Raw genomic sequence first — 12,610 nt, forward strand, 5'->3', positions numbered from 1 at the left:
CCCTTCTGGGAGTCTCTGGGCTGCCTGTTGGTGGGACTATTTCTCAGGAGCACCACTTCCGGCCTGAGAAGGAAGTCTCCTCCTTTTTCTCCCAAACCGCTTCTTCCCCCCTACCCCCCGCCACGCGAGGCAGCGGCGCACGGTATGGGTGTGTTTGTGTGTATTTGTGTGGGGAGGGCGTTTGGAGGGGAGGTTACCGGGAGCTCCGAGGCCGCTGGGGGACAGGGATCCCGGTGACAAAGATGGGGATATTTCCTCTGTCTTCCACTTGGAAACCTCAACCCCCGCTTCAGGCCCCCTAGATACTTCCTGGCGCCCAACCGAAGGCCATAGCCATCCAAAGCGTTCCCATCCTTTCTGGGGAGTGAAACTTACCCCCGGGGTTCGTCCCAGAGGAGCGTGAGGGGGGAATGCCCGGGTCAACCGGGCTGTCCGAATTCCGCGCCGGCTCAGTCTCCGGCCTCAGTCCGCGAGAGAGATCTGCCTGTCGATCTGGGCTGGGGGAAAGGCGGCAGTGGCCTGGGCCACAGGTGAGGGCAGATTAACCAGTGGGAAGGCTGCGTTTTCACGAAGGACTCGGGTGAAGCTGCAGAGCTGCCTTTGAGCCCTGACTCCTTGGCTTCCTGGGTCGGAGGAGATCTTGTAATGGAGTGGTTCTTCGTCTCACTAACAAGATGCCTGATTTCCTCAGGATCAAGGGGTGAGTGAGCGTTGGGGTGGTTGCACAAAGCCCGTGCTAGCTACACACGAAAATATTCTTGTCATCTAGTTTTTGGAAGCTTCCGTACCAAGTAGGAAATAAAATGCTCCCAAATGGAGAAGTTTAGGACATCTTTGCATTTGATGTTTTGAGTCATCAGTTTCTGTTACTGTTGACACCTGTGGTTCCTGATACTCTCAAATCTACGTATTTGCTTCACTGCAAACTAATATTGGGATTGGAGGTTTGATTTTTAATCTAGACATTGATATACATCATTTGCCTGGGACTATGTGGCTTGGGGCATGACAAGTTTAAGGGAACTTCATCTACAAAATAGGGATGGAGATATTTGCCTCATATAAAAAATAGTTATGAGGATTAAATAAAATGGTGCTCATGAAAGCACTTAATTTTATGCAGTCTTGTGCATTTTCAAAGAACTTTAATGTACATTATCTCCTTTCATCTCACATTAGTGTGTTTAGGCATTTCCCTCTTTTAATGGTAAAGGGAAAACTATTATTTAGGATCTTTGACTTCTAGTTCAGTGATCTTTCCTTTACCTCATGCTTCTTTATAAAATTTAAGAAAAGATAAAGTAATAAAATAAATTATTACTAAACGTTATTTGTTGATTCATTTCAGATTGAAGAATGTCCCGGATTCCACTGGGGAAAGTTCTCCTGAGGAATGTCATCCGGCACACAGATGCTCACAATAAGGTGGGAGGTACAACCTAGTTACTCCTCAGTGCTTACTGAAAGTAAGCAGTGTGCCAAGCATTATTTTGGCACAACTGGGAGATACAAAGAATATTCTTGTCATCTAGTCTTTGAAAGCTTTTGTACAAAGTAGGAAATAAAATGATGAATACAATAGATAATTATAATACAGTTTGATAAGTACTGTATAACAGAGATATTTGCAAAGTGCTTTGGAGCACTAAGGAGGAAATAATAAAATCTACCCCGGGGAATTAGAAAAGATTTTACAGAATTAGTGGTATTTGAGCTGCTGACATTTAAACTGGTTCTTGAATAAGTATAAGCTTACTAGGTATGAAAGATCATTCTGGATAGAGAGCATCATGCATTAATATGGCAACAAAAAAGAGCATTAATCACTCAGGGCATGGCAAGAAATTTTCCAGAAAGCGGGGAATGAAGGGATAGGCGCAGAAGATAAGGCCTCAGTGGTCATTAGAGTTGGATTGTGATGTTTGGAACTGAGACTTTTTCCTCTAGGCAGTAAAGAAGCCATCAAATGTTTTTAAACAGGATGTGACATGATCATAGTTATATTTTAGAAAGATGGTTTGTCAGATGGGTGGGGAATGAATCAGATGGGGAGAAACAATAGGGAGATTAATTAGGAGGCAATTGCAGTATTACAGGTGAGAGGTGATGAGGGTTCGCGTGAAATTAGTGACAGCAGGGATAAAGAAGAGGAATTTAGGAGATAGAGTCCAAAGAACTTGGTGGCTAATTAGATGATAATGATAAGAATGGAATCTAATTCAGTTGACCCTTGAACAATGCAGGGGTTAGGGGCATCAACCCCCTGAATAGTCGAAAATCCATGTATAACTTTTTACTCCCTCAAAACTTAAGTGCCAATAGCCTGCTACTGACTGAAAGCCATAGCAATACCATAAACAGTGGATTAACACATATTTTTTATGTTACATGTATTATATACTGTATTCTTATAGTAAAGTAGCTAGAGAAAAGAACATTTTATTAAGAAAATCACATTGAGTAGGCTGAGGAGGAAGAAGAGGGGCTTGTTTTGCTATCTCACAGGTGGCAGAGGTGGAAGCAAATCTGAGGATAAGTGGACCTGCACAGTTGAGATCCCTGTTGTTCAAGGTCAACTGTGTAACCACCTATGTGACTGAGTGGGTGATGATGATTCTGTTAATTGGGATAAAGAACAAAAAAGGGGACAATTATGATAGGAAAGGTAATTTGGTTTTCAGCATGTTGATGGTGAGGTGCTTATAGGATGTCCAAGCAGTTGAAAATTCAGACTTGGAGTAGAGGAGAAAAGTTGGGGCTGAACATAAAGGTTTTGGGATTATTGATGTATAGGTTGATGATAAGAGGTCATGAGAGTAGATGAGGTCACCTAGGAGAGCACATATAATGAAAAGAGGGCCAAGGCACCTGGTTTAGTTTTCTTCAGTAAACTACTACTTTTGGTTTGATCATATTATTACTATCATATCACCTGATTTTTAAAATTATGGGCAAGGGTAAAACTGTTACCCCAAGCTGCCTGTGCCATTATGTTAACCTGCCCCTGGTTGTATAGTAAGCTTAGATTTAAAATGGCAACTAGAAAAAGATAAATCTAGCACAGATCTAATGAAATTATGCGGGAAGACTTAGAAATAAAATGTGTTCTTGTTCTTTGGGTAATCACATTCTGCTTTTCAAGAAATTCTCTAGCAGCCATACTGTTTATTTTATTTTTGACAAAAATTATGTTATGAGAAGAGATTTATAGCTTAGGGAGTTTAAAGACCTGTCCTTACTAGTTTTTTGACTTTGGTAAAATCTCTGAGCTTTTGTTTCTTTACAGTAAAATGTAATAATGGTAGCTGCTTTATTTTCCTCATGAGATTGCTTAAAGTTCAATTGAGATGATACAATTAAAATCACATTGCATTTTGGAAATGTGGCATTATCATTTGCTAATCGCAGCATAATTGCAAAATTGATAAGGTGATGTTTATACAGGGGTTTAAAAATTCTATTGGGGAATAATTCTAGATATTTGAGATTTACTGGATTGGACTGTTCAGCCACTTTCTAGAGAAACCAATTTGTTTTCCAGGTTCCTGATCATAGCCCAGTCTGTAGCCCAATAATTAGTCAGATTGTATTTTCAGTTAGTTACTTTTTTTTTTTTTTTTTTTGAAACCAAGTCTCACTCTGTAGCCCAGGCTGGAGTGCAGTGGCACAGTGAGACGGAGTTTTGCTCTTGTTACCCAGGCTGGAGTGCAATGGTGTGGTCTCGGCTCACCGCAGCCTTTGCCTCCCGAGTTCAAGGATTCTGCTGCCTCAGCCTCCTGAGTAGCTGGGATTACAGGTGCATGCTACCTTGCCCGGCTAATTTTTGTATTTTTATTAGAGACGGGGTTTCACCATGTTGGTCAGGCTGCTGTCGAACTCCTGACCTCATGATCTGCCTGCTTCGGCCTCCCAAAGTGCTGGGATTACAGGTGTGAGCCACCGCGCCCGGCCAGTTAGTTACTTTTCTGTAATGTAAAGTTATTTTTAGTAACTTATTTTTATTTCTTTCCTTTTCAAAAATTCTAGATTCAGGAGGAATCAGATATGTGGAAAATAAGAGAACTGGAAAAACAGATGGAAGATGCTTACCGGGGGACCAAAAGGAAAATGCTACCCAGCAGTTCAAGGTGAAGTTGCAGCTCTGAGAACTAAAATAATTCTCATCTTTTTCAGAATCATCAACTTTTGTTTAAAAATACTTTGGTATATTAAGGATAGATGAATTTAGTTCTGTGAGTCCTTAAGCCTTTCCTCTTTCGTAAATCTAGGCATAAAGATAATGGCTATGATGCATATGCCCCCACTCTCTGTACTTATTTACAATGGAGAGTTAAAAAATTCTCCCTGAACAATTATGAATGTGTAGGGTTCTGTGGTTTCTAACCTTACCTGATAGCTTTTAACTTAAGATTTTCTACTGGAATCTTGTGGTCACTAAGCTGATCAATCATTCCTTTCTCTATTAATTTTTCATTCTTTCAGGCTTTTCTTTTTGTAGCTGGGACTGCAGGTGCATGCCACTCTGCCTAGCTATTTTTTTTTTTTTTTTTTTTTTTTTTTGTAGAGGCAGTGTCTTGCTGTGTTCCTCAGGCTGGTATAGAATCCTGGGCTCACACAGTCCTCCCACCTCAACCTCCCAGTGTTCGGATTATAAGCGTGAGCCACTTGCCCAGCCTCAGACTTTTCTTCACCCTATGTATTCACCCTCTTCACCAGATCAACAGCCTTTTCACATTACCTTAATAGCTTGAGTGTAAATATGAAGGATTATGCAAGGTTAGTTGTGTTTTCCTTGTGGAGAGGCCTAGGAATGCTTGAATAATTGGGAACATCCTTATATGCTTGTAAGTGTAAGAGCTACATATATAAGAAATACTTAAACTCTTTAGGAGCAGGGCTTGTGATTTTCTCATTTGCTGCTGTATTCCTGCCCGCTAGACCAATACCTGGTACATAAGAGGCCCTTACAATTTTTTTTTTTCTTGAGACGGAGTTTCGCTCTTGTTACCCAGGCTGGAGTGCAGTGGTGTGGTCTTGGCTCACTACAGCCTCCACCTCCTGGGTTCAGGCAATTATTCTGCCTCAGCCTCCCAATCAGCTGGGATTACAGGCACCTGCCACCATGCCTGACTAATTTTTGTATTTTTAGTAGAGACAGGGTTTCACCATGTTGGCCAGGCTGGTCTCGAACTCCTGAGCTCAAAGTGATCTACCCGCCTAGGCCTTCCAAAGTGCTGGGATTACAGGTGTGAGCCACTGGGCCTGGCCCCTTACGAATTTTTGATAACTGATTAGCAGCTTACTGGCTAGTTAGTAGAAGTGGTAAACAGAAGCTGGATTAATGGTTCTCAACTTTTTTCCTACTCAACTATTCTCATGGGTTAGACCTTGTTCCCACTGTTATTGGGACCTCTCTATAGTAAGTTGCTGGTTTGCACAGAGGGAAGTGTATTTCAGAATCTCTAGGGTAGTTTGAAGTGTCCCTAGCTATGATTATGTTCTGCTTCCCTCTTTGCATGCCTTCCTAGTTGAGAATCAGCGAGTGAACTATCACATGACAGTCCAGAGTTGATTTCATCTCTCTATGCTTTGCAATAGGATGTGTACTAATGGTCAGATTTTTTTTTTTTTCCTGAGACGGAGTCTCACTCTGTTGCCCAGGCTGGAGTGCAATGGCGTGATCTGGGCTCACTGAAACCTCTGCCTCCCCAGGTTCAGGCAATTTTCCTGCCTCAGCCTCCTAAGTAGCTGGTACTATAGGTGTGCGCCACTACACCTACTTTTTTTGTATTTTTAGTAGAGACAGGGTTTCACCATGTCGCCCAGGCTAGTCTTGAACTCCTGACCTCAAGTGATCCACTTGCCCTGGCCTCCCAACGTGCTGGGATTACAGACGTGAGCCACTGCACCTGGCCTGGTCAGATTTTTTTCCACTGGACTTTACAAATGTACAGAGAGGAACAGATAAAGTGCTGGGATTAGAGGCATGAGCCACCACACTAGGCCTGGTCAGATTTCTTCCATTGGACTTTACAGATGTATAGAGAGGAACAGATGTCTTTACCTTTTTTTTTTTTTAAACAGTATCATGTTGTTTCCTTCCCCCTCAGCTTGTTCCATGAGTTTTGTGCATGATGTTCCATAAAGTAAACTCACAGATTGCTTTTACATCTAAAAGTTCTTCTGCTTTCTCTTTTAGCCGGATGCGCAGTGATGGTTTTGATGAAGAAAGTCAAAGAGACTATTGGAGGCCAAAGAATGAAATTTCTGGGACACTGGAAGATGATTTTCTTAAGGCAAAATCCTGGAACAAGAAGTTATATGATTATGAAGCTAACATGCCAGACAGGTTTGTGATTAATTCCTGTGAGCATTAATATTTGGCCTGAGAATGTGTACTTATCAAAATTAATTGTCCCCACAAAAAACTTGTGTACAAATGTTCATACCAGCATTATTAATAATGGCCCCAAAAAATAATGGCCAAGTAAATCCAAATGTCTGTCAACTGATGAATGGGTAAACAAAATGTGATATATCCATACAATGGAATATTATTTGGCAGTAAAAGAAATGAAGTACAGATATATGTTACAACATGGATAAACCTTGAAAACATTATGCTAAGTGAGAAGAAAGAAGCCAAGTTCCAAAAGACCACATATTGTATGATTCTATGTATGTACTATGTCCACACATAACTGTATGAATCCATTTATGTGGTAGGCGATTCCATAGAGACAGAAAGTAGATTAGTGATTGCCCTGGGCTGGAGGCACTACACTTTGAATTCCATGATATGTGAATTTATACTTCAATAAAGTTGTTATTTAAAAAGAAATAGGCCAGGTGCAGTGGCTCACGCCTGTAATCCCAGTACTTGGGAGGCCGAGGCGGGTGGATCACGAGGTCAAGAGATTGAGACCATCCTAGCTACCATGGTGAAACCCCATCTCTACTAAAAATACAAAAATTAGCTGTGCGTGGTGGCATGAGCCTGTAGTCCCAGCTACTTGGGAGGCTGAGGCAGGGGAATCGCTTGAAACGAGGAGGTGGAGGTTGCAGTTGAGCCGAGATTGCACCACTGCACTCCAGCCTGGCAACTGAGTGAGACTCTGTCTCAAGAAAAAAATAAAAATAAATAAAAAATAAGGCTGGGTGCGGTGGCTCATGCCTGTAATCCCAGCACTTTGGGAGGCCGAAGCGGGCGGATCATGAGGTCAGGAGTTCGAGACCAGCCTTGGCAACATAATGAAACCCCATCTCTACTAAAAATATAAAAATTAGCTGGGCATGATGGCACATGCCTATAGTCCCAGCCACTCGGGAGGCTGAGGCAGGAGAATCACTTGAAACCCGGAGGCGGGGGTTGCAGTGAGCTGAGATCGTGCCACTGTACTCCAGCCTGGGCAACAGAGAGAGACTCCATCTCAAAAAAAAAAAAATTGTCCCCATGTAGACAGCATGATATTATGAAGTGTTTTTGGAAAAGTGCTTCACAGCTAAAGAGCAGAGTGTAAGGTTCGTTAGTGTTTCTTAAAACAATGGCAAGTTCTCTTACAAATGGACCAAAGAATCTTCTGTGTCTTAAATGATAGTGCACAATACAGGAAATGTAGCTGTTACTGAGCTGTAATGTGGGCTTGGTTCTACCATATCTCTATTTTGTGTTTATGTTTGTGTATGCATGTACTCCAAAGTCTTTCTAATTTTAATTTCCAAAAACGTATACATTGCTTTAACAATACATATGGTGTGTCATATTACAGATGGGGTCACAGTGGTTATAAAGAGTTATACCCTGAAGAATTTGAAACAGACAGGTAAGGAAAATGGGCTTACCAAAAGAAACTAAGATGGTACAAAATCTGTATTATAAATTGATTTTCTAACTTTTACAAAGAATATACTTGCCATTGAAAATGTAGCTAGAGAAACAATAGGTGATTTAGTTAGGAGGTGATCCCTGTTTTGCCATTCTGTGGTTGATGTCTGGCATGTCTGTAAGCATTTTGGTTTTTATATATAGTACTCCATACAGTAACCCAGTATGGCAGCTCAGAATTTTTACCTTCATTTTAAAGAAGAGGAAACAAAAACTCAATGAGAATATTAAAGTGTTAAAGTATATGTTAAAGTGCTGATTTAAAATTCAGATGTTAATCTCAATTTTTTTATCTAGAATGCAAAATATTAAAATAATATGCTTTTTTTTACATAAAAGCTTCTATTTTTTACTTTTTTATTAGTAGTGATCAGCAAGATATTACCAACGGGAAAAAAACATCTCCCCAGGTAAAGTCATCTACCCATGAATCCCACAAACACAAGAAGTCAAAGAAATCCCACAAAAAAAAGCAGAAAAAAAGGTCACACAAAAAACAGAAGAAAAGCAAAAAGGAAGCCACAGATATAACAGCAGATTCCTCGAGTGAGTTCTCAGAAGAAACGGGGGCTTCTGGTACAAGGAAAAGGAAACAACCACATAAGCGCAAGAAAAAATCCAGGAAAAAGTCTCTCAAAAAACCTGCTTTATTCTTAGAGGCAGAAGGTAACACTTCACATTCAGATGATTCAGCATCCAGCAGTTCTGAGGAAAGTGAGGAAAGAGACACTAAGAAAACCAAAAGGAAAAAGAGAGAGAAAAAAGTCCATACGCCTGTAGCCAACAGTGAAATACAGGAGAGGACAAACAAACGCACAAATTGGAAAGTAGCTACAGATGAAAGGTCTGCTGAGAGTTCAGAGGATGACTAAATGGGAAACAGTTTTGTTTTCCACATGACTGTGGATATTTACAGTTCTTACTTCTTGTGGTTTTGCCAGTGACTCTTGTTCAGCACAGGGCCTGAGGTCAGAGCTGTCTTGTGCCATCCTTATGTTCTGACAGACTTCTTGTCTTCTATTTTGGCGTTAAGCTTGATCCCCTTTTCTTGTTAAAGGGGAATCTGGTATTTTGTTATGAAGGTTTCTTGAAGAGATTATTTTTTTTGCATTAATTACGTTTAATGTAGAGTGCATATACAGCAAATTAAAGGACCCAGAAAGCTGGATCCAATAGTGACCTGGGTACACCAATCAGAATATTGAATTTGGGGAAGTCAAGGGCTGGGATCAAGAGGTGGATTGGAACTAATGCCGTGTAGGATGGTATGACAAGGCAACACTATATTGCTCTCTGTTTATATAGCAGGTGTCACAACTGACTTGTCTTTAGCCTTGGTGCTTTGATCCTTCTGTATTTTGACCCCACAAGTGTGGTCCAGTTTACTTAATCAGGAAATGGGCCGAAGAACAAACCTTTTCCCTTCATGATAACATCCATAGACAACTTACTAGAAGGGACTAGAGTTTTCACAAATTTCCCTGCTGGACGGGGCAGATAGCTATACTTAGTATACGCCTAAACATGGTTAATTGGATAGTAAATGGTTTTCTAGTTCCATTGCTGTATATTTGCCTAAATGGACTTGTGTTCAAATTATTTCTTCAGTTGTCATAGATAACCCTCTACCAAATGGGGAAGAATTAGGAAATAATCATGTTGTCTAATGGTACTCTGGATTCAGGGCAGCAACTGCCATTTAAATGTTGTCTTGTTTATTTCTAAATCTGTTAATGAAGTTTAGGTTTTCCCTGAAACTAAGTTGAATTATTTTCCAAAACGAAATAGGCTTCTCAGGGACATATCCAATTCTTCCCAGTCTGCCTTTGGATTAAAGCACCAAGCAGAGACCACATTATTTCCCTTCGCTATACTGTGATCCTTAGTATGTTCAATTCTTAAGAAACCAAAATACCACTGAAAGAAGGCTGGCAGAACACAGGTGAATTTTTTCACTATGGGAAGAAAGATCAAGTGACATATTGTTATTTTTTCATGGTTGTCACTTAATGGGCTGAGTAAAAAGCTTGAGAACTCACTTTTGGTCTTGGTTCTGCCACTCATTGGTTATGAGGAGGCCCAGAGCAGGTAAGTTCACCTTCCTGGCCTTACTTTCCTGATGTGTAATACAGAATTACTTCATGGTAGCATGACAGTATAAGACACCAGCAGTAGATACAACTATGATGACATTCCATGAGTTGGTATTTTTAGTTCTAACTGCTAAATTTGTTCTCTTTACGGGACAGATTTCTAATAAAGTGCTTGGTCCTGAAATACATGGTTGGACAGAGGTGCCCTATCCCTTAACTATGAGCAGGTGCTACTTTTGGGGATATTTATTTGAAATTTTAATACTTTGGTACTCAATTGTCAATGTTCCATGGTGTGTATTTTTATTTTGGGGATTAGTGGGGGCCTAAAGGGAGAGGAATAGTCTCTTAATTACTACCTCTTAACCTAAAGCAATTATTTTGTTCCTGGAGCAAGTTAAATCTTTGTTGGAAGGAGCTTTGGCCATATATTTTTTAGCATGCGTTGTTTTTGTGCCCTGAAAGTACTGGTTTAAGCACAGACTCAGGAAAATGGGCCAGTATAACAGGCCATCTCCAGGAAATTAGCTCTATTTGGGTCCTGACCTTCTCTTCCTGCCAAGCTAGCAGGCTTGCTCTTTCCCAAGGAATACACATCTTGCTTTTTTTTTTTTTGCCATGTTTACCTTTTCTTGGTCGTGTATAAGCAATAAAGCTGTTTTTTGTTCTTCACCTTTCTTAACCCCAAATTTTCTTCTATGCCTTAGGCTTTGATGGTTCTTCCAACCCCCTTAATATGGCTTAGGGTGGTTTTGCAAAAACCTATAATCCCCCATTTGCACTACTGGCCATGGAACATTTATTTCTAGTGTTCCTGCCAATCAGAGATCTCTATATTAAATTCTAAAATGGGATTAAAAGAAGAGTTGGAGAATTCACACTTACTGACGTGATAACAACCTGGAATTTCTGAATTCCAAATAAATAAATTTCACTCTTTGAACATTTCATCTTTTACTTTTTAGCACCAACAGACTTGATAACAGCCTGATGCTGATCTGACAATGGGTTGACAGCCTTCCCCCACAGGCCCTTAAGTCTGCTTAATAACAAGTCCTTTGCTTCTGTCATTCTCCTGGGGGATGGCCTACTGCCCTCCTTTCTGTACAATCTGGGCAAACCGACTGGTGATGGCAAGAGTGGTGTCAATGAAGCGGTCTACACAGCTGGAGAGACAATTTTCAGTGCGAGAGTCTAGGCGATTCCCTGGCTTCTCCACACATTTATCCCAACATAACTCCATGAAGTGATGCACCTAAAAGGAAAGAAAAAGAGTAACCATTTGGGTCTGCAGATAGGCCTAACTCTTGTTTATTAACTTCTCACTTTTTGACACCTGACAAAACCATTCTTTAAATCAACCACGGAGTCACTTTAGGCTCTTCATTTCCTAAGTAGTCACCAATATTGATCCAGATCCTCGTCCCTACAGATTGTACATTCTCAGGTAGGACTAATAACCTTTTATATTCCGCAAAGTAGCTAGCACCAGTGTGAACAAACTAGGGAACCAATTAATTTCCCCGAAGTATTGCACTCATTCCAAACCTATCCCCTAGACAAGGTAATTCTTCCATTAACCTTTTGGGGGTTATGGATCCACTCCCCAGAAGAATGCACATACAGGCACAGAAATTATGTGCACTTTCATTTGCATGTTCAGGGCCCAAAGATTTCTAGCCAGGGTTCTTGCTGGTCATCCTCCAAGCACCCTCTTCCTCCCACCCAAAAGGAAAAAAAATAACCCAAGAGCTTACTATTTGTGAGGCTGGTTACTAAGAAATCAGTTCTCTCTAAGGTCCTCAAGGATAGCTGTCATCACCTCCCATTTAAGAGGCGTGATTACCTAGTCCAAGGTCATGTAGCCAGCAAGTCAGGCCGGGTTAGAACCATGCCCGAAGGGCTCCAAACCCTTGTTCTAATCCATACTCTACAGCGACTACTTCAGAGTCCACCTTCCTCCAATAATGTTCTAGTCGTTTTCAAATACATTCGCATACGGTCCTCATAATTCAGTGAGGCAGTGGGGTGACGGCGAAACCAAAACCCACAGTGGATTAGTATCTTTTCTACGGGCACGTGGCCTGCAAGGAGCAGGGGGAGGATGAGAACCCAGATCTTTTGAATGCCAGCCCAGTCATATCGCCGGCTAACTAGGCTCTCGTACCCTTGCGTCGCCCAAATCTTCTTCCCTGCTTTACACCTTTTCTTTTCTCCACGCTACGCTTACATAGCCGGCACCTGAGCACTACCAGTCACCAGGGACAGGAGAGCCATGACTTGTCTTTTGTGAGGGGAATGGGATGCAGCCGGGATCGAGCACCAGTGAGCCGCCAGTGTACAGATCTGCGAGCGTGCCCAGGACCAGCAAGGAAGGTGAAACTTCCTTTCCCTTCACCCTCCCCGCCCCCGCACCTGTGCAGTAAACTGCGCCTTCTGCTGTTCGGCGGCCACCAGGCGCTGCAACTCAGCTTCATCAGCTTCACCCAGCTCGGCCATTGTTCGCCTCAGGCTCGCCACTTTCCGACAACAGTGTTTGCGCAAGCGCGACGGGTGTGCCCCGCCTATCGACTTCCGGTTCTCTCAGCATTTTCCTCCTCCCTGTTTTCTTTCGTCATCGTGGGTGGGAATT

General features: G+C 41.6%; 2 protein-coding genes across 5 annotated transcripts; one reads left to right on the forward strand and one right to left on the reverse strand.

Annotated features, from left to right (window-relative positions):
* Positions 1–82: 82 nt before the first annotated feature.
* NKAPD1 (NKAP domain containing 1) lies at positions 83–10,162 on the forward strand. Of its 4 annotated transcripts, none has more exons than XM_015435708.4 (6): positions 83–700; positions 1,349–1,425; positions 4,027–4,127; positions 6,200–6,349; positions 7,770–7,823; positions 8,250–10,162. In XM_015435708.4, the coding sequence occupies exons 2-6, from the start codon at positions 1,357–1,359 to the stop codon at positions 8,755–8,757; spliced, it is 882 nt and encodes a 293-aa protein (XP_015291194.1). In that variant the 5' UTR covers positions 83–700; positions 1,349–1,356; the 3' UTR covers positions 8,758–10,162. The 4 variants fall into 4 exon arrangements, with proteins under 4 accessions (XP_015291194.1, XP_005579673.1, XP_005579671.1 ...); XM_005579616.5 differs by having other exon boundaries at positions 8,253–10,162; XM_005579614.5 differs by having other exon boundaries at positions 83–142.
* On the reverse strand, positions 8,514–12,506 carry TIMM8B (translocase of inner mitochondrial membrane 8 homolog B). Its single transcript, XM_005579622.5, has 2 exons — positions 12,394–12,506; positions 8,514–11,233 (listed from the first exon to the last, which is right to left on the reverse strand). The coding sequence occupies exons 1-2, from the start codon at positions 12,475–12,477 to the stop codon at positions 11,066–11,068; spliced, it is 252 nt and encodes an 83-aa protein (XP_005579679.1). The 5' UTR covers positions 12,478–12,506; the 3' UTR covers positions 8,514–11,065.
* Between the last annotated feature and the right edge of the window lie 104 nt (positions 12,507–12,610).

The sequence above is a fragment of the Macaca fascicularis genome, chromosome 14 (genome assembly GCF_037993035.2).
Source record: "Macaca fascicularis isolate 582-1 chromosome 14, T2T-MFA8v1.1".
NCBI lineage: Eukaryota > Metazoa > Chordata > Mammalia > Primates > Cercopithecidae > Macaca > Macaca fascicularis.